This window comes from Tamandua tetradactyla, chromosome 15 (genome assembly GCF_023851605.1).
Source record: "Tamandua tetradactyla isolate mTamTet1 chromosome 15, mTamTet1.pri, whole genome shotgun sequence".
Taxonomy (NCBI): Eukaryota; Metazoa; Chordata; class Mammalia; order Pilosa; family Myrmecophagidae; genus Tamandua; species Tamandua tetradactyla.
Genome location: NC_135341.1, coordinates 42579227 through 42602055, shown reverse-complemented (window position 1 = coordinate 42602055; position 22829 = coordinate 42579227). Strand labels below are relative to the sequence as shown.

The following is a 22829-nucleotide window of genomic DNA, read 5'->3' as shown; positions in this document are numbered from 1 at the left end:
TTACAGCATCTTTACCCAGTTTTGGTATTAAAATGATATTAACTTCATAAAATTACTTATGTAGAGTTCCTTTTTCCTCAATTCTTTGAAAAGTTTGAGCAGGATTGATGTTAGTTCTTTTTGGAATATTTAATTAAATTCTCCTGTGAAGCCATCTGGCCTTGGGCTTTTCTTTGTAGGAAGATTTTTGATGACTGATTAAATCTCTTTAGTTGTGATTGGTTAGTTGAGATCTTCCATTTCTTCCTGAGTCAGTGTAGCTTATTTGTGTGTCTCCAGGAATTTGTCCATTTCATCTAAGTTGTCTAGTTTGTTGGTGTATAGTTGTTCATAGTATCCTCTTATGATTTATTTTATTCCTTTAGGGTCTGTGGTAACGCACCCTTCTCATTTCTGATTTTGTTTATTTGCATACTCTCTCTTTTTTTCTTTGTCAGTCTTGCTAGTGGCCCATCCATTTTATTAATTTTCTGGAAGAACCAACTTTTGGTTTTATTGATTCTTTTATTGTTCTTTTGTTCTCCCATTCATTTATCTCTGCTTTAATTTTTGTTTTTTCTCTTCTTCTATTTGCTTTGGGGTTAGTTTGCTGTTCTTTCTTAAGTTCCTCCAGGTGTGCCGTTAGGCCTCGATTTTTGCTTTCTTGTTTATTAATATAGACATTTAGGGCAATAAATCTCTCTCTTAGCCCAGCCTTTGCCGCATCCCCTAAGTTCTGATAAGTTGTATTCTCATTTTCATTCATCTCCAGATAGTTACGGATTTCTCTAGCAATTTCTTCTTTCACCCACTGGTTGTTTAAGAGTGTGTTATTTTAATCTCCATATATCTGTGAATGTTCTCGTTCTTTGGTGGTTATTGAGATCCAGCTTAATCCCATTGTGAGCAGAGTGAGTGCTTTGAATAATTTCAGTGTTTTTAAATTTATAAAGACCTGTTTTGTGCACCAGCAGATAATCTGTCCTGGAGAATATTCCATGAGCACTAGAGAAGAATGTATATCCTTAGGCTTTGGGGTGCAATGACCATATATGTCTGTTAGGTCTAATTCATTTGTCAAGTTATTTAGCTCTCTGTTTCCTTGTTGATATTCTGTCTGGTTGTTCTATCTATAGAGGAGAGTGGTGTATTGAAGCCTTCCACTATTATTGTTGAACCATCTATTGCGCCCTTCAGTTTTGTCAGTGTCTGTCTCATGCACTTTGGAGCTCCTTGACTGGGAATGTAAACATTTATGATTGTTATATCTTCTTGGTGAATTGACCCTTTAATTAGTATATAGTGTCCTCCTTTGTCTCTTAGGATGTCTATACTAAAGTCTATTTTGTCCATTATTAGTGTAGCTACTCCTGCTTACTTTTGGTTACAACTTGCCTGGAAAATCTTTTTCCATCCTTTCACTTTCAATCTATTTGTATCCTTGTATCTAAGATGAGTCTTTTGTAAGCAGCATTTAGCTGGATTATGTTTCTTAATCCATTCTACCAGTCTGTATCTTTTAATTGATAAATTTAGTCCGTTAACATTCATAGTTATTACTGAAAAGGCATTTCTTGAATCCACTATCTTATCTTTTTTATTTTGTCAGATCTATATATTCTTTTCCCTCCTTCTCTTTGTATTCTTTAAATTACTGTTAGTGGTACTCTTCAAATCTGTGCCCTCCTCCAGACCTCCCTCTCCTGTCTTTTTTTTCAGCCAGCAGAACTCCTTTTAGTATTTCTTGTAGGGCCAGTCTCTTGTTGACAGATTCTTTCAGGACTTCCTTGTCTGTGAAATCTTTAATCTCTCTCTCAGTTTTGAAAGACAGTTTGTCTGGGTACAGAATTCTTGACTGGAAGTCTTTCTCTTTCAGGATCTTGAATATATCATACCACTGCCTTCTCACCTCCAGGGTGCTAGTTGAATAGTCTGAACTCAGTCTTATTTGATTTCCCTTGTATGTAGTAGATTGTTTTTCTCTTGCCACTTTCAGAATCTTCTGCTTCTCTTCAACATTTGACGGACTAATTAGTATGTGTCTTGGGGAAGTTCTATTTGAATTTATTCTGTTTGGAGTTCTTTGGGCTTCTTTGACTTGTATATTTATGTCATTTATGAGGTTTGGGAAGTTTTATCCTATTATATCCTCAACTACTCTTCCTAGCCCTTTACTCCTTTCTTCTCCTTCTGGGACACCAATGATTCTTATATTTGTGCGCTTTGTTTTGTCTATCATATCCCTGAGATCCAATTCAAAATTTTCCATCTCTTTTGCCATTTGCTGTTTTGAGTGTTTGAAGTCATTTATCCTGTCCTCTTTATCTCTTATTATTTCTTCTGTCTCTTCAGATCTGGTGTTGTGTGTCTCTAATATGTTTTTTATTTGATCCACAGTCTTTAATCTCTGTGATATCTGCTATTTTTCTGTTTTTTCTTTCAAATTCCTCTTTATGTTCTTCTACTGTGTGGGGCAGGTATGTGCACTGGGGGCTGGTGGGGTGGGGGTGCCTGGAGTACGGGGAATGAGAGCAGGTGATAGGGTTCAGGTGTGTGGGGTGTGGGGTGAATCGTCAGTCACAGGGCTGCACTGCTGAGGGCAGTGCCCCCAAGGAGCGTGGCCTGGCTTACTTCTTATTCCCCACATCCCGTCCATGCACTCTCATGGGCTCCACGCCTCTGCGCGAGGCTCCAGCTTTCTGCCTCTCAGTTCCTCTGCCTCTGCAAGTACAACCACCCTATGTGGTGTAGAAGGCTCTCCCAGGTCAGCTGCACTCCCAAATCTCCGCCTCAGTTGCCCTCCTGTCCCTTCTCTAACTTTTCCATGGAACAGGGCTAATCTCAAGACACTCTGTTTGGCCAGTGTCCCAGAAGTCTCTACATAGTGAATTTCTAAACCAAATATCCATTTTCATATTCCCATAATAAATTAAAATGTAATTATGCCCCATCCTATAAGATTGCTATTCAGGAATTTTAAAAGGAGGAGGAAAAGAGATAATAGATTTTTTTAGAACATCAAAGATATGTTTTATTTCCTTTGTCAGTCTTAATTTTACTAACAATAGTTTATTAATAATTTGTAGCTGTATATTATAGAATGAGGCATAAAAATAATATTGTTAGGATGAAGATTTGCCCTGTAAGAGAAAAGAGATAAAAGTATAAATTCAAGATATTCGGTAAAATCCCTTAATGTTAAATTGGAATTGGAGAGGGTGCATGTGTGGTTCATTGGTAGAATGTTTGCTTTTCATGTGGGAGACCTGGGTTCCATTCCCGGACCATGCACCCCCCCAAAAAAAAATTGAATTGGAGAGATCTCCATGGGCTCATGATTTTTTCCCAAGCTATTGAAGATAATAGATTTTTTATTCTTGGTTCTAGGTTACATATCACGATTTTTAAAATAAGCTTTTATTAACTGGAAATTGCAGTTAATATTATCAGCACTTGAAACTGAGAGAAAGAAAACAGGGGAGGGTTTCATGTGATTCAGCTCATCATAGGACTCCCTATTACAAGGACCCTGAAAAATTATCACCCTGTCTCAAGTTAAACTTTTCTATTTTGATGACTACTCAGCAAAGTGACAGGGTACAAGATCAATGTACAAAAATCAGTAGCATTTCTATACACTAGAAATGAGCAATGTGTAGAAGAGGTGGACCCCTACCTCCCATCATATACACAGTTGAACTCAAATTGGATTATAGAGTTTGAAGGATCCAAGATGGTTGATTAGGGAGAGGCTGGGCTCACTTTGCCTCTGAGAAAAACATATGAAACAGAAACTGTCTGAAGCAACAGTTCTAGAGCTCTGGAGATTGGGGAGAGCATGGTGCAACACCCAGAAAAGCTGCAGGGAGATCGTGAGTAACCCCCCACAGCCTCAGTTCCTGGCACCCATCCACCACTCTTGGGGCAGACAGCTTCGGGGTGTGTCAGGTCCCTGCCAGGCAGGCAGTGGCAGACTGAAAGGGCAGTGGAGGTCCACTCTCTCAAGAACAGAGGACAGTCTAGCACTGTTCCAGGTTTGGCCAGAGAATGTGGACATTGGGCTGATGGTTTCATTCTTCCCAACCTGGTGCATCTACTCCATTGTCTGGAGTTGACAGCTAAGAATAGTCTGCCTTCTGAAGGCTGAAGGGAATAGATGGCGAAGAGCACCATCTTCTGGCAGATGAGGAAAGTCTTCTTCTGGTAAGTCATCTAAAAGCTTTTGGGCAAACTGACCATATGCTGGGCAGGCCAGGAAAGTGCACCCTTGGGGAGCAGAATTAATGGCTTTTGCTGTTTAACCTATGGAACGTGTGTGCACTCCCTTTGTGAGTCCCTGGCCCAGATCTGATTGGGTAGTACAGATGAATCAAGTGTCAGAGAAGAGCATTAACACAAACTCAGTCAACATCAAAGCTTTTGACAAGAGAGAATCTGACCTCCAGAGTAAATGCACCAAGATAATACAATGCCCAGGCATCAGCAAAAAATAATAAGGCATATCAAGAGACAGGAACAGATGTCCCAGTCAAAGGAGAAAATCAAAAAGAGGAGATAGTGAACCTAGAACAACTAATCTAAATTGTTCAAACAAATCTAAACCAATTCAAGGTGATAGCTAAAGAGATAAAGGATATTAAAAATGCAGTGGAATACTCTAATAATTAATTTTTAATAATAACAGTGTTACCTAATATTTAATAATACATAAAGATGAATTTGGAAACATGTAAATTAAAATAACAGATTTCATTGGAATAAAAGACACAGTATGACATTAAAAATACATTAGAGGCACACCACGACAGGTTTTAAGAATCAAAAGAAAGGATCAGCAGTCTAGAAGACAGAGCATCTGAATTTGAACAGGCAGAATAACAGAAAAAAGTGAAAATTGAACTAGGTCTCAGGGGACTGATTGACATGATGAAGTGCACAAACATTTGTATTATGGGTGTCCCAGAAGGAGAAGAAAAAGGAAAGGGGGTAGAAGGAACATTTGAGGGAATAAAGGCAAGATTTTCTCAACTGTTAGGAAAGGCCTTGATATCCAGGTTCAGGAAGCACAATGTATGCCAAACTGAATAAATCCAAATAAACCTACTACAAGACACATACTAATCAGACTGTCAAATGCCACAGATGAAGAGATAATTCTGAAAGCAGCAGAAGAAAAGTGATTCAGAGGGGATTTCCAATAATACTAAGTCCAAATTTCTCACCTAAACAATAGAGGTAAGAATGCAGTGGTATGATATATTCAAGATACTGAAAGAGAAAAGCTACCAGCCAAGAATTCTGTATCCAGCAAAACTGTCCTTCAGACATGAGGGTGAGTTTGAGATATTCACAGATAAGCAAAAGCTGAGAGTTTGTTAATAAGAGGCCGTCCCTATAAGAAATACTTAAGGGAATCCTGTGGGCTTAAAGGAAAGGACAGGCGGGAGGGGGCTGGAGGATAGTGTAGAAATAAAGAGTCAATAAAGGTAACTAAAAGGGTATAAAGAAAGACAAATATAAGGTATGACATATAAAAGCTGAAAGATAAAATGGTTGAAATACTTCTATTACAGTAGTAACATTGAATATTAATGGATTAAACTTCCCAATCAAAAGACAAAGACCGGCAGAATAGATTTTTTTAAAATATGAGCTATCTGTATGCTGTCTAAAAGAGATTCACTTTAGGCCCAAGGATACTGTGCTGGTTTGGGACTGTTGTGTACCCCAAAGAAGCCATGCTCTTTTGACCCAATCTTGTGCGTGTGGACTTGTTGTGGGTAGGATCTTTTGATTGGGTTATTTCTATGCAGATGTGACCCTCCCAGGTGTGGCTAGGACTTTTTGATTAGGTTGTTTCCATGGAGATATGACCCACCCCATTGTGGGTGATACCTCTTGATTGGTTTTCATAGGGATGTGGCCCCACCCATTCAGGGCAGTTCTTGGTTAGCTTGCTCGGGTACTTTGGGGGGAGAACATTTTGGAGAAAGCTTGGACACAGGTGCTTGGAGATGCTGAGAGAGCCATTTGAAACCAGAAGCCCCAAGAGAAGAACAGCAGATGTTACCATGTGTCTTCCCATGTAACAGAGAAACCCCAGACTTCATCAGCCTTTCTTGAGTGAAGGTATCCTCTTATTGGTGCCTTAATTTGAATATTTTCACAACCTTAGAATTGTAACTTAATAAATCCCCTGAATAAAAGGCAATCCATTTCTGGTATATTGCATTACAACAGCTTTAGCAAACTGAAACAGATACCAATATGTTGAAAGTGAAAGGCTGGAAAAAAGTATTACCCAAAGAGTATCCAAAAAATGTTGGATAGCTTTACTAATATTGGACAAAATAGACTTTAAATGCAAAACTCTTTATGAGAAACAATTACATTATATATTAATAAAAGGAGCAATCCACCAAGAAGAAATAACAATAGCCAGGGTACCCCAAAATACATGAGCCAAACTCTAGCAAAACTAGAGAGATAAAAATAGGTGTATCTACAATAATAGTTGGAGACTTCAATTCGCCACTCAAAACAATAGAACATCTAGACAGAGGATCAAGGGAACAGAGAACTTGAAAAATGATTTGATAGAAGAACTAGACCTAACAGACATATACAGAATAATGTATCCCAAAACAGAAGGATATACATTTTTCACAAGTGCTCATGAATTATGCTCCAGAATAGACTACATGTTGGGTTGCAAAACAGGTCTGAATAAATTTTAAAAAACTGAAATTATACAAAGCACTTTTTATCATAATGAAATGAAGCTGGAAATTAACATTAAGTGAAGGACTGGAAAATGCACAAATTTATGGAGGTTTTAAACAACAAATTTTTAAACAACCAGTGGGCAAAGAAGAAATCACAAGAGAAAACAGTAAATATCATTAAATGAATGAAAACAAGAATGCAGCATATCAGAACTTATGAGATGCAGTGAAGGAAGTGCTGAGAAGGAAATTTATAGCCCTAAAAACCTATATTAAAATGGAAGAAAAAGCTAAAATCAAAGACGTAACTACACACCTCAAGAAACTAGTAGAACAATAAACTAACCCCAAAGCAAAACAGGTGAATTCTATCAATTATTCCAAGAAAAATTAATCCAGCTCTGCTTATACGCTTCCAGAAAATTAAAGAGAAGGAAATGTTACCTAATTCATTCTATGAAACCAGCATCATCCTAATGCCAAAACCAGATAAATATACTATAAGAAATAAAAATTACATACCAATCTCTCTAATGAATTTATATGCAACATTCCTCAACAAAATATTTGCACGTTGACTCCTGCTGCACATTAAAATTATTATACATCATGATGAAGTGGCTTTTATCCCAGGTATGCAAAAGTGGTTCAATACAAGAAAATCAGTCAGTGTAATACACCACATTAACAAAACAACAGAGAAGAACCGCATGATCATCTCAACCAATGCAGAAAAAGCATTTGACAAAATCTAGCATTCCTGCTTGATAAAAACTCTTTAAAAGATAGGAATAGAAGGAAATTTTCTCAATAGGATACAGGGCGTATACAAAAAATCCACAGCTAACATTGTACTTAGTGCTTCAATTGAGAGACTGAAAGCTTTCCCGTTGAAATCGAACAAGACAAGGATGCCACTGTTGTTTAACATTGTGCTAGAAATTCTAGATTAGCAATTAGGGAAAAGAAAGAAGGGAGGGAGGAAGGAACCATATCCAGTTGGAAAGGAAGAAATAAAACTTTCATATTTGCAGGCGATATGATCCTATAACTAGAAAGTTATTTAAAAATCTACAGCAAAAGCTACTAAACCTAATAAATGAGTTCAGCAAAGTGACAATTTACAAGATTAAAATGCAAAAATCAGTAGTGTTTCTATGCACTAGTAATAAATAATCTGAGGAGGAAATGGGGAAAAAATTCCCTTTAGAACAGCAACTAAAAGAATAAAATATCTAGGAATAAATTTAACCAAGATATAAAGGACCTGTATCCACAAAACTGCAAAGCATTGCTAAAAGAAATCAAAGACCGAAATAAATGGAACTGCATTCCATGTTCGTTGATTGAAAGGCTAAATATTGTTAAGATTTCAGTTCTACCCAAATTGATTTACAGATTCAGTGCCATCCAAATCGAAATTCCAACAGCCTACTTTGAAGAATTGGAAGAGCCAATTGCCAAATTTATTTGAAAGACTAAATAAATAGCCAAAAACAACTTGAAAAAGAAAAATGAAGTTGGAGGATTCTCACTTCCTGACTCTAAAGCAATTACCAAGCTTAGTGATAAAAATAGCATGAAATTGGCAAAAAGTTAGATATATTGACCAATGGAATAGAACTGAGAGTTCAGAATAGATCCTCACATCTATCATCAATTGATTTTGACAAGACTGCCAAGTTCACCCAATTGGAATTGAGCAGTCTCTTCAACAAATGGTGCTGGGTGAACCAGATATCCATATCCAAGAGAATAAAAGAGGACCCTTGTTTTACACCTTATACAAAAATTAACTCAAAATGTACCAAAGACCTAAATATAGAAGCCAGAATCATAAAACTAGAAGAAAATGTAGGGAAGCATCTTCAAGATCTTATGGTAGAAGGTGGTTTCTTAGACCTTACACCTAAAGTGTATGCAGTGAAAGAAAAAATAGATCAATGGGACCTCCTCAAAACTAAATACTTTTGCACTTCAAAAGACTTCATCAAGAAGGTGAAAAGGCTGCTTACTCAAAGGGAGAAAATATTTGGAAACCACATATCCTGTAAGGGTTTACATCCAAGATATATAAAGAGATCCTACAACTCGACAATAAAAAGACAAACAACCCAATTAAAAAATGGGTCAAAACTCAGTGCCAACCACACCCAGCGGCAGCAGCTCAGCAGATGGGATTATGGCCAGCTCAGGGAGAAGGCGCAGACGGGACTATGGAGAAAGAATTCATATATGAAGATTACCAGCATACTGCAGAATGGCTTCTGTCCCACACCAAGCACCGACCTCAAGTGGCAGTGATCTGTGGTTCTGGGTTAGGAGGTCTGGCTGATACAGAGCTGATACAGGTCAGGCCCAGAGCTTTAACTACAGTGAGATACCCAACTTTCCTCAAAGTACAGTACCAGGACATGTTGGATGATTGGTGTTTGGGTACCTGAAAGACTGCCCCTGTGTGGTGATGTAGGGCAGATTCCATTATTATGAAGGCTACCCACTTCTGGAAGGTAACATTCCCAGTGAGGGTTTTCCAGCTTATGGGTGTGGACACCCTACTGGTCACCAGCACAGCTGGAGGGCTTAACCCCAACTTCGAGGTTGGAGATATCATGTTGATTCGTGATCATATTAACATGCCTGGTTTCTGTGGTCAGAACCCTCTCTGAGGCCCCAATGATGAAAGGTTTGGCCATTGTATTCCTGCCATGTCTGATGCTTATGATCGCAATCTGATGCAGAAGGCTCACTCTGCCTGGAAACAAATGGGGGAGCAGCGAGAGTTATAGAAAGGCACCTATGTGATGGTGGGAGGCCTCAACTTTGAGACCATTGCAGTCTTGTCTGCTGTGGAAGCTTGGGGCTGATGCTGTTGGCATGAGCACAGTACCAGAAGTTATAGTTGCACGGCACTGTGAACTTTGAGTTTTTGGCTTCTCTCTTATCACTAACAAGGTTATTATGAATTATGAAAGTTTAGAGAAGGCAAATCATGAGGAAGTACTGGAATCTGGGAAACAAGCTGCACGGAAGTTGGAACAGTTTGTCTCCATTCTTTTGGCTAGCATTCCACCCTCTGGCAACGCCATTTGACTGGCCTCGGAGCCATCTACCCAGCCCCTCCACTAAGGGATCTAAGTAGCTGCTACCTCATTGTGGTCCCCTGCCTCTATCTTTAAGTAGTAGTAGAAAAAAGAAAATCCCTATCTTCCACCTTCTCCACTTCTCACCGGACCCTTTTGGTGCCAGATCCTGTTTTGTTCAGTTATCTTCTCAAAGGAGTTTCCATTCTGGTTGATCCCCTAGAGCTGGAGCCTATGACCTACCACTGCATATTGGTGGATATTGTCCATAATTTGACCTGGGCCTTCAAACTTGCCACTGTGATTGCTACTAACTTTAAAGCATCACTTTTACATTCCTGGGGACTCAGTTCTGCCATCCCCTTAACACTGGTGACCATACAAGGACCAAACCAAAACCTCTTAAACCTTAATGCCATTTTTTTTAAATAAAGAGAAAAATATAAAATAACAAAAAAAAGTGTCAAAGATGTGAATAGTCATTTTTCCAAAGAGAATGTACAAATTGCTTAAAAAGAAAAAAGCACATGAAAATATGTTCAACATCATTAGCTACTAGGGAAATGCAAATTAAAACTACGAGCCATCATTTTACACCTACTACATTTTTTAATGGCCACTATTAAAAAAAAAAAAAAGAAAAGAAAACTACAGGTGGAGAGGATGTGAAGTAATTGGAATACTTTTTCACTGTTGATGGGAATGTAAAGTGGTACAGCCACAGTCTGTGACAGCGTGGCAGTTCCCCAGAAAGGTAAATATAGAACTGCCATATGACTCAATGTTCCCACAACTAGATTTATACTCAGAAGATCTGACAGAAGGGACATGAACAGACATTTGCACACCTCTGTTCATAGCACTTGCCAAAAGATAGAACCAAGGGGTCTATCACCTGATGACTGGATATACAAAATGTGGTATATACATACAATGGAATATTATATGGCCTAATTTATGTATGAACCTTGAAAACGTTATAGTGAGTGATATAAGTCAGATACAAAAGGACAAATATTGTATGACCTCACTAATATTAAGTAAATATAGGTAACAAAGTTATGGTGTTAATATCTAGAACATAGGTCACCAGAAGATAAAATGAGGGTAGAGAATGAGGAGCTGATGATTAATTTGGGCAGAATGTATAATGAGGTTGATTATAAATGTTTGGAAATGGATAGAGGTGATGGTAACACATTGTAGTGAGTATAATTAACAGCAATGGTGTGTGGGCGTGATTGTGGTTGAACAGGAAAATTTAGGGACATGTATGTAACTAGAAGGAAAGCCATAATGAAACACGGGACTGTGTAACACAGTGAACCCTTTTAAGGGTGAAAGTTTTCCAGAATTGATTGTGGTGATGAATGCAGAACTGTGTGAATTTACAGCAAGACATTTATTTTACACTTTAAATGGATTGTATGGTATGTGAATTTATCTCAATAAAATTGTTTTAAAAACAGCAACAGCAACAACATAAAATGGATCATAGACCTAAGGATAAGAACCAGAACTATCAAATGCCTGGGAGAAGACATAGGGGAGCATCTTCATGACCTTGTATTAGCCAATGATTTCTTAGACTTTACACCCAAAGCACAAGCAACAAAAGAAAAAAAAATAGATAAACGGGACCTCAGCAGAACTAAAATCTTGTATGCAAAGGACTTTATCATGAAAGTGAAAAGACAGTCTACTCAATGGGAGAAAATATTTGGGAACCATGTATCTAATAAGAGTTTAATATCCAGGATATAAAAAAGAAATACTCTTTCTCTTTTTCTTCTCCTTCTGATACTCCCATAATGCATATATTGCTATGCTTAGATGTCCCACAGTGCTCTTAGGTTCTATTTGTTCTTTTTTTTTTTTAATTTTTTCTTTCTGCTCCTCAGCCAAAATCATTGAGCTGATTCAAAGTAAGTTGTCTTGTCTTCCAGATCACTGATTCTTTCTTCTGCCATCTCCAGTCTGTTTTTGAAACTCTCTAGGGAATTTTTCATTTCACATAGTGTGTTCTTTAACTCCAATATTTCTCTGGAGAAATTCCCATAATGTTCATTCATTGTTTTTTTTGTATCCTTTAGTTCTTCCTCTGTGTTTTTCTTTATCTCTTTGAGCATATTAAGAATCATTTTTAAAAGTCTCTGTCCGTTAAATCCAAAGTCTAGTCCTCTTCATTTATGGTTTCTGGATTTTTATTTTGTTCCTTTGGATGGGCCATCATTTCCTCTTTCTTTGTCTTATGATCTTTTGTTTTACACTTAACATTTTTATTTTAAGGTAGTAAAGCTGAAATTTCATCCCTAAATTGTCTGTTCCTTAAATTGTGTCCACCTAGTGATATAACAGAAATTTTCTTGAATGCCAGAAACTCATCTAAACAAACCAAAGTAAAATGCACCTTTCACTGTCCTTGCAAATTGACTCTCTTTTGCCTGGTGGTCTCCTTCAGAACTTAACCCTCCTAACAAGAAGATCTGCCAGAGGCAATTGGGAAGTGAGGGTCCCCTGGTTTTTTTGTTTTTTTTTTTTTTTTTCGAGCCTGCATGAGCCATAGCCAAGGAGCCTGCTTCTGTTCCTGGGCTTGTTAGAGGCCTTAGGAATTCCTCTGTTTACAGTTTACAGGAGTTTGAATGAGTGCCACTTCTATTCCCTTTGAAATAGATTTACACCCCCTTCTAAGTGTTCTCTTGAGTGACTAGGCTGCTTCAACTTGATTGTTTCTCATACTGTCTCAGCTGTCTGCCAGCTGCCTCTCTGCCCTCAGGACAAACTCTGAAGTTGAATCAGAGATACATTCCCCAATAGATTGGCACTGACATAAACACATACCATTATGCACACAGGGCTAAGTACCCACAATTGGAGCACACACTGGCCCCACCTGCATTGTGAAGGGGTCGGGGAAGGGACCAGCAAGGGTGTCAGGAGCTGTTTGAACCATGACTTTTGAAGCTGCATTTTCTTGATTTAGCACTTGTCTGTAATGCAGCCTTTTAACCATTTTCCTCTGTAGTTTTTAGGAAGGTACCTCTCTGTAATATTTCTCTGCCACCTTTGCCTAAGGGTGGTTGAACTAATGGTTGCCCTCCTAGCCAGCCACCTGCAATCGGAAGTAGTGATCAGACCCCATCTCACACCCCCCAAAGTTTAGAGGATTAGATCTTTATGATCCATTAGATCATTAGATCTTTATGAACCAGCATGTTGCACCAGGAGCATGAGCTCCAGTCCCCATTGCTACCTGCCAGGAGGCTGAGGGAGGTGGGTAGTAACCACTGCAGGGAAGGCCAAATTCACAGGTCTTTCTCAAGCTTACCAGCCTCTTCCTTCCACTTCTTCCTGGAGGCTACACAGTGTTCCCCTAAATTCCAGAATTTCCAAGTGATTGAGTCAGATAGTTCTTGCCAGTTCAATAGTTGTTTTGGTGAAAGGACTGATACCTGGAGCTTTCTACTCCACCATCTTCCCACCAAGCCATTCTCCAATTCTCATGAATGGATTTCTTAACATAAAAACAAATAAGCATTACTTTAAAATACTGTGGAGAAATCTCTTGGTTTCATAATATGTTAAATACCAATAGATACAACCAACATAAACAAATGTTCTTTGATGTTCTCAATTATTGAGATTGTAAAGGGGTTCTGAGACCAGAAGGTTTGAAGACCATGGACACAAGTGCTTCTTGATTTGCTGGAAAATTAGCCACATCTTCAATTAATGGAAACATTGTGACCAAAGACATTGTTTTTACCTCTTAACAACTTATATGAAAGACTTTATTAATAAGAACAGCATTTTGTAGCTTTATCACTTAAAATACATTTAATTACAAATAATCAAAAATTAATGTAATTCTTTGGAATTATATCTTAGTTTTTAATTGTGGGTTAAAGGAAAAATTAAAAAGCTGTTTTCATTTTATCAGAAATGACTTTCATAATAATCAGTGTTAGAAAAAATTAGGAATCTAGAGGTCTTTGAGTGCCTGTCTCGAGTGTCAAACTCCTTCACATGTTTACATTTTATTTATGCTACCTGCAAAGCAGGGAATGTTCCTACTTTACATGATGAAAGTGAAACCTTAGGAAGGCTAGAGCAGTTTGTTCCAGGTAACAGAGCTAGTAAATCACATAATTAGAATTCAGAGATGGATTTCAAATATCTCTTAAGACCAGTGCTCTTTACACTTAGACTTACACAGTGGTACCTCTGTGACAACATGTGAACATCAGGTCCATTTTTTTACCAATATTCAATTTTAGTTTATAAAATGAGCAGATTACATGATGTCATAAAACACTTTCTCTAAATAAGATAAAAAGGACCTGATAAGCCTAATTGAAATTCCTAATGAGAACTTAAAACTAAAACGAAATCATTGTTTTACAATGTGAAGAAGAGAAAATGATTTTCTTTTAAAGTTTTTCTCGCTTCATCACCTTATTGTAAAAATAGAAATGACATATATATTTGCTTTTTTTAATCTCCAGATATCTGAACACAGTAGCAATATTTTTACCCTCTGATAAACAATTCATTTTTTATTTGATTGGTTCTTTAAAAATCAGCTAGTTATGCTAGGAAGCATAAGACAATTTAAAATGTTGTGTGCCTACTTAAGAAAGAAAACCATTGGGTTTTCAAGCACTTTGGGGTGAGTGCTTATTTCCTTCTCCATTGCTGATTTTTGCTAATTTACATGTTTGTTCTGTTGAACTAGGTGGCAGAGAAGCTGGGGGATTGCCCACCGCTGTAGCCAGCTGCATAGTTTAGGTCGTTTAGCACAGCAGAACTTGGATATACTTAGAAATGCAAAAGGTAAAGATTTTCCAGTTTGCTTTTCAAGTATCACTTAGCTGCTATACACATCTGTAAATTATAAGGAAAACTAAGTATTAAAAGTCTCTCCAGATTTGACTTTGTCACAGCTGAATTTTTCAGTCTGTTCCTTTAAACAAAGCAGTGACATAAAATTAGTCGTTAAGCTTCAGCTGAATTTAATCCTGAATTCATACACTAAATTTAAGTAATTATTTGCACAATGTTAAGATAATGAAGAATATCTGGACAGTGACCAATGAGTTTGTGTTTTCTCATCAGGATGTACAATAATATTTACAGACCGTTCCGGGATGAGTGCAATGGGCCATGTGATGCTAGGAACAATGGATGTCCATCATCACTGGACAAAAGTAAGAAAAAGCTTGAAAGCAAGAAAACCTCTTTGATCTGTCATCAACATATTTTTGTTTAAAACAATGATATTGTGTCAGTGAATTTAAAGAAAACAAAATCATATGTTTTAACGGATTTCAAATCAGTTAAAATACTTAGGACAGAAACTGATTTGGTTGTTTTTATTTGGAAATTTTAGTCTTTTCTGAAGTGCAACTTGAAAGCCTGCTGTTGTTTGTTATTAATAAATTTAGTGAGATATAATTGACATACAACTAACTACACCTATTTAATGTATATAATTTGCTACATTTTGACACATGCCTTACTCATGAAACCATTACCACAATGAAGATAGTGAAAATACCTGTCACCCTGAAAAGTATACTCGTGCTTTATAAACCCTCCCTCCCATTTCACTACCCCGGCTATAAGTAACCACTGGTCTGTTTTCTGTCACTATAGATGAGTTCATATTTTATACTGTTTTATATCAGTGGGATCAGAAAGTATGTTCTCTTTTTTTGTCTGGTTCTTTTCACTTAGAGTTATTTTGAGATTCATTCATGTGGTTGCATATATCAAGAGTTCTTTTTATTTTTTTTTTCTTTTGACTGCCGTGTAGTATTCCATTGTGTGGATATACCACAGTTTGTTTATCCATTCACCTGTTGATGGATTTTGTGTGTTTGTCTATTACAAATAAAACTGGTATGAATATTTATGAACAAATGTATATATGGAAGATATTTCATTTTTCTCTTGGATATATGAGTTAAATGGCTAGATCATATGGTAGGTGTCTTTAGCTGTTTAAGAAATAGCCAATACTTGGTATGGTCATCTTTTTAATTTCAGCCATTTTAATAGGTATATATAATACCATCTCATTATGAATTTAACTTGCATAGTTTTCATGACTAATGGTGCTGAACATATTTTCATGTGCTTATTTGTAATCCAGTTATCTCCTTTAATGAACTGTCTGTTCAGATCTTTTACTCCATTTCTTAATTGTTTGTTTGTTTTCTTATTATTGAGTTCAGGGGTTCTTTATATATTCTAAATTCAGGTCCTTTATCACATAAATAATTTCCAAACATTTTCCCCCAATCTGCAGCTCATCTTTTTATTTTCTTCACTTTGTCCTTTAAAAGGGCAGAAATTTTTAATTTTGATGAAGCTTAATTTTATTAAATTATTCTTTTATGGATTGTGCTTTTGGTGTCATATCTAAGAAATCTTTGACTAATCGAAAGTAAAGATTTTCTCCTTTGTTTTCTCCTAGAAGTTTATAGTTTTAGCTTTTACGTTAACTCACAATTAACTGTTATGAGTTAATTTTTATATATAATGCAAGTCATGGCCCCAAGGTTTTGTTGTTGTTTTGCATATGGATATCAAATTGTACCAGCAAGTTTTATTAAAAAGGTTATTCTTTCATCACTGCATTTCATTCGGACCTTTGTTAAAAATCATTTGTCGGGTGGGCCACGGTGGCTCAGCAGGCAGAGTACTCGCCTGCCATGCCAGAGGACCCGGGTTCGCTTCCTGGTGCCTGCCCCATGTAAAAAAAAAAAGAGATTAAAAATCATTTGTCCTCATATGTGAGAGATTATTTCTGGACTCTCTTTTCTCTTTCAATAATCTGCTTTCCATCTTTGTGCTAATGCCACAGTTTTGATTACTTTAGCTTTACATTAAGTTTTAAAAGCAAGTAGCGTTAACCCTCCAACTTTGTTCTTCTTTTTCAAAATTGTTTTGACTATTTTGGGTCCTTTGCATTTCAATTTGCATTTTATAATCAGCTTTTCAATCTTACCAGAAAAAGCCATCTGGGATTTTGGTTAGGATTGTGCTCAATCTATAGATCAGTTTGGAGAAATTGACATCTTAACAATACTGAGTCTTCTGACTCATGGACAGTGATATCTCTTTATTTATTTAGATCTTTGCATCCTTTCCACAGTGGTTTATAATCATTGGTGTGTAGGTCTTTCACATCTTTGGTCAGATTTATCCCTAAGTATTTCTTGTTTTTAATACTTTGAAAATGGTATTTTTTTAAAATTTCAGTTTCCAATTATTCATTGCTAATAAATATAATTATAATACAATTGATTTTCTGTGTTGAACATGTATCCTGCAACCTTGCTAAATACTCTTATTTGTTCTAGTAGCTTTTTACAGATTGCATCAGATTTTCTACAGAGAGAATTATGTTGTCTGCAAATAAAGGCAGCTTTATTTTTCCTTGAAAAATCTTTATTTCTTTCTTTTATTTATTCCTCATCTTCTGGGCAGAACCTCCAGTACAAAGTTGAAAAGAAGTGATGAAAGAAGACATGCTATCTCGTTCCTGCCCATAGGAGAAAAACATTTAGTCTTTGACCATTGAGTATGATATAAATCAGAGATTTTTTTCATAGGTATAGTTTTTTCAAGTTGAGGAAATTCCCTTTTATTCCTAGTTTGTTGATAATTTTTATAAGGAATGAATGTTGGATTTTGTCAAATGGTCTTTCCATATCTATTGAGTTGATCATATAGTTTTTATTTTGGGGTATGTTAATATGGTGAATTACATTGATTGATTTCCAAATGTTAAGTGAGCCCTGCATTCCTTTGACAAACCCCACTTACTCATAATAGATTCAGTTTACTAAAGTTTTGTTTAGAATTTTTGCATCTATGATCATAAGAGGTATTGGCCTGTAGTTTTCTTTTTTTGTGGTTTCTTTTTCTGGTTTTGGTTTCAGGGTAATGTTGGTCTTATAGAGGGAGTTGGAAATGTTCCTTTCTCTTCAGTGTTTTGGAGAGTTTGTGAAGAATGGTGTATTAATTCCTTAAATGTTTGGTGGAATTCACCAGTAAAGCCAGATGGGACTGGGGTTTTCTTTTGTAAAGAACTTTTTAACTATAATTTCAATGTCTTTAAACAGGACTATTCTGATAATCCATTTCTTCAGTAAAGTTTGGTAGTTTGTGTCATTGAAGAAAGTTGTGTATTTCATCTAAGTTGTCAAAGTTATTGACAAAAAAGTAGTTAAAAATAATTCCCTTATTATCCTTTTAATATTTGTAGAATCTGTAGTGGGTTGCCACTCTCATTTCTGAGATTAATAACTTACGTCTTGGGCCACGGTGGCTCAGCAGGCAGGAATGCTTGCCTGCGATGCCAGAGGACCCGGGTTCGATTACTGGTGCCTGTCCATGTTAAAAAAAATAATAAAAATAAAAATAAATAAATAAATCACTTCTTTTTTTTTCCTGATTAGTCTGGGTAGAAGTTTATTTTTATTGATCTTCTCAAAAAACAAGCTTTTTATTTCTTTGATTTTCTCTTTTGTTTCTCTTGTTTTCTATTTTATCAATTCTCACTTTATTATTTCCTTTCTTATTTTTACTTTATATTTCATTTTCTCTTCTAAATTCTGAGGATGTGAGGATGGAAACTGCAATCATTGAGTTGAGACCTTTGTTCTTTTATAAAATGGGTGTTTAATGCTATGAATTCCCCCTAAGTATGCATTTGTGGCTTCCCAAAAATTCTGATATGTTATGTTTTTATTTTTTTTTATTTTTTTATTTTTTTTTTTTTTAAGGAAAGACAGAGAGAAGGAAGGAAGGAAGGAAGAAAGGGAAACATTTTTAAACACTTTCTTGTTTTATTGTATTCTGTTTCTCCGTTTTTGTTACATGGGCTGGGGCCGGGAATCGAACCGAGGTCCTCCGGCATAGCAGGCAAGCACTTTGCCCGCTGAGCCACCGCGGCCCGCCCATGTTTTTATTTTTATTCTGTTCAAAATAGTTTCTAATTTCTAATTGTATTTCTTCTTTGATCCATTGGTTTAGAAATGTGTTAATTTCCAAATATTTGGGGATGTTCCAGAAATTGTTCCACTATTGATTTCTAATGTAATTCCATGGTGATCAGAAAATATACTTTATGTGTCACAAATCTTTTTGTATTTATTGACGCTTATTTTGTGGCCCAGAATATACTCTATCATGGTAAATTATCCAGGTGCACTGGAGAAGACTGTGTTTTACTGTTGCTGAGTGACATATTTATGCATGTCAGTTAGATCAAATTGGTTGAGAGTGTTGTTCAAATCTACTATATCATTGCTGATTTTCTGCCTTCTTGTTCTCTCAGTTATTGTGAGAATGTTGAATTTTCTGACTATAATTCTAGATCTAGTTCTCCTTACAGTTCTATCAGTTTTTGCTTCATGTATTTTGAAGCTGTTAATTGGTTCATAAATGTTTAGGTTTGTGGTATCCTTTTGTTTAATGGTCCCTTTTATCACTATAAAATGACCTTCTTTACATTCCACCTTCTGGACCCCAAAAAGACATGTACTTTCCAAATGCAAAATACATTCATTCTATCACAATAGCATAAAAGCCTTAAATCATTTCAGTAATAATAAAAATACAATACAAAGTCAAAAACAGTACAAAGTCTCATCAAAGTCAGTTACAGGCATAGCCTGTCCTAAGGCAAAATTCTTCTCTGGCTATGGACCTGTAAAAGTTAGAAGAGGTTATCTGCTGCCAGCATACAAAGGAGAGAAACCCATAGGATAAACATTCCCATTTCTGTAGGGAGAAATTGAAAGGAAAATGGGTCACCAGACCCAGACAGTTCTGAAAACCTCCAGGGCAAATTCCATTAGATTTTAAGGTCTGAGAAACATTTATAGAATAATATTTTATCCTTGGGGCTTGAAAGAGCATCAGTCACACCCATTCTAAGGGCTTATGCAGTGGCTCTGCTCTCTCAAAACACTGGAGTGAGGGTTGTAACATTTGGGAGTACTGGGGAGACCACCTTGTTCTCGGCCCCACCTTCCTCAAGCATCTGGGTGGCACCAGATGGACTCTCTGCCATCTCCGGGGTACACACTTCCAAACAATGGAATGATGGCCAGATTCTCCCCAACTGCTGGAGACTGTTTCATCCTCTGTGAGGCTTTAGGCAGCAATACCTTTCCACCCTCCCTCTGCCCCCAGGACAATCTCACTCTCTCCACATGTGTAGGTGGGTCTGCTCTCCTGGTCCGAGATTTCTTGACTCCAGATCTTAACTTCCATGCTTCTGCCTTTGAAGTCATTTTTCTTTCAGTCTGTCCCTTTAAGTCCAGACTGGCAGTGGTTCCATTCATACAGATCTTGAAAATAGTTTGTTGGCTTGGCATGCACCATACAAGGGTCACAGCTATCAGACAGTAGGACTTCCCATAAATCCTTTCTGGATAACTGCATTTCCAACCCTAGCTTTTTCCTTAAATGGTTGATTGGTTCCATATTTGATAAAATCCTCATGTGTAGCACTATTCTCTAGGAACTTATTTTCTAACAGCTCAGAATTTCCCAAACTATCATTTTCTGGTTTATTTGTACCTAGGTATTCACTTCTCAGGTTATCCCTTTCCTGTCACATTTTACTATAAGCTGCAAGGAAATGCCAGGCTGTATTTTCTCACATAGTTTGGAAATTTCCTCAGCTAGATATCTCAGCTATTTGCATTCAAATTCCCCCTTTCAACCAGCACCAGGACTCATTTTGCCAAATTCTCTGCCACTTTAAAACAGATTACCTTTCTTCCAGTTGGCAATGATACATTAATCATTTCCGTCTAAGGCCTCATCAGTAATATCTTTAGCGTCCGTATTTCTACCAACAGTCTCTTCAAAGCATTCTAGACCTTTCCTATTAAACTCCTCAAATTCTTCCAGAATCTTCCTCTTATCCATTTTTTCTGGTTTGCCATCTGCCAAATGCGATATAACAGAAACAGAATAGCTTTTCAAAGGGAGAATTTATTAAGTTGCAAGTCTACAGTTCTAAGGCCATAAAAATGTCCCAAATAAAACAAAACGATTGAAATGTCCAATCTAAGACATCTAGGGAAACATACCTTGGTTGAAGAAGGCCAATGACGTTCAGGGTTTCTCTCTCAACTGTAAAGGCACATGGCGAACATGGCAGCATCTACTAACTTTCTCTCCCAGCTTCTTGTTTAATGAAGCTCCCCCAAGGGTGTTTTCCTTCTTGATCTCCAAAGGTCTCTGGCTGCATGGGCTCTGTAACTCTTTGCAAAATGATTCCCTCTTAAAGGGCTCCAGTAAGCAATCCCACCTGGAAACACACCTCCATGGAAATCATCTAATCAAAAGTTACCATCCACAATTGGATGGGTCACATCTCCATGGGAACAGTCAAAAAGCTCTCAACCAGCAATATTGAATGAGGATTAAAGGACATGGCTTTTCTGCAGTCCACCACAGATTCAAACCAACATACCACTTTAAAAAAGCCATTCTGGCATTTTTGGTATTTTCAGGTCACAGCAGCACCCCACTCCTCATACCAAAATCTGTTTTAGTTTACTAAAGCTGCCAGAATGTAATATCCAGAAATGGATTGGTTTTTATAAAGGGGGGTTATTAAGTTGCAAGTTTCACTTCTAAGGCTGTGAGAATATCCAACTTAAGGTATCAATAAAAGGATAACCTTCTAGAAGGAAAGGCATCTGGCATCTGGCTTCCTCTGCCACATGGTAAGGTACATGGCGATGTCTGCTGTCCTTCTCTCCCAGATTCTGGTTTCAGATTGCTCTCAGCTCCTGTGGATCTCACTTTCTTGCTTCTCTGACACAAACTCTGGATTTCATCTCTTAGCTTCCCTTGGTTCTCTCCAGGTTCCAGTTCCTTCAGTTACTGAGGGTATTTGCATCTCCCAGGGTGTTTCTTTCTCCAAGCATCTGTGTCTGAGCTTTCTCCAAAATATTTTCCTCTTAAAGGACTCCAGTAAGCTGGTTAAGACCCACTTCGGATGGGTGGGGTCATATCTTCATGGAAATACCTAATCAAAAGGTCCCACCCAAATAGGCCTACACCCACAAAATTTATTATTCACATTCCCCTTGGGGAACTGGGGAGAAAGAAGGAAATTTAAATTCCACATCTGGGGAATTCTTGATATTCTCACAAGCAGTAAGAACAACAAATTCAGTAGGGTAAGCCCTCAATCTTGGGGCTTACCCCTTCAAAACTTATTCCTGCGAGAAAGAAACTAAGCCTACTGATAATTATGCCTAAGAGTCACCCCCCAAAGAACCTCTTTTGTTGCTCAGATGTGGCCTCTCTCACTCTAAGCCAACTTGCCAGGTAAATTCACTGCCCTCTGCCCATGTGGGACATGACTCCCAGGAGTGTAAATCTCCCTGGCAATGTGGGATCTGACTCCCAGGGATGAGCTACGACCTGGCATCTGGGAATGGAAATGCCTTCTTGACCATAAGGGTGAACAGAGAAATGAGACAAAATAAAGTCTAGTAGCTGAGAGATTTTAGAGTCGAGAGGTTATCCTGGAAGTTATTTTTACACATTGTATAGATATCCTTTTTAGTTTGTAGTGTTTTAGAATGGCTAGAAGGAAGTACCTGAAGCTGTTGAACTATGTTCCAGTAGCCTTGATTCTTAAGAAGACTGTATAATTATATAGCTTTTACAATGTGATTGTGTGATTGTAAAAACCTTGTATCCAGGACAGATGAGTAAAAAAAATAATAATAATAAGGATAAAAAAGAAATAAATAATAGGGGGAGATAAAGGGTAAAATTTTGGTAAATTGAAATATTATGGGTTAATGAGAAGAGGGAGTTAGTGATTTTGAATGTAAGTTCTTTTTTCTTTTTCTTTATCTGGAGTGATACAGATGTCCTAGAAATGATCATGGTGAAGAATATACAACTGTGTGTTGATATTGTGAGCCATCGATTGTATAATATGGTTGGACTGTATGTGTGTAGATATTTCTCAATAAAAATATATTTTTAA

The 22829-nt window shown here is 37.1% G+C and overlaps 1 protein-coding gene and 1 pseudogene across 4 annotated transcripts in view; both read left to right on the top strand.

Moving 5' to 3' along the window:
• TCAIM (T cell activation inhibitor, mitochondrial) overlaps positions 1-22829 on the top strand; it is a 105729-nt gene that overhangs the window by 30884 nt on the left and 52016 nt on the right. For 3 of the 4 annotated variants that reach the window (XM_077129624.1, XM_077129622.1, XM_077129625.1), the window contains exons 7-8: positions 14523-14620; positions 14903-14994. In XM_077129624.1, the coding sequence (XP_076985739.1) occupies positions 14523-14620; positions 14903-14994 (190 nt within the window). The remainder of the gene's footprint in view (positions 1-14522; positions 14621-14902; positions 14995-22829) is intronic. The other variant, XM_077129623.1, reaches the window with a different exon arrangement.
• On the top strand, positions 586-11893 carry LOC143657336 (purine nucleoside phosphorylase pseudogene; annotated as a pseudogene).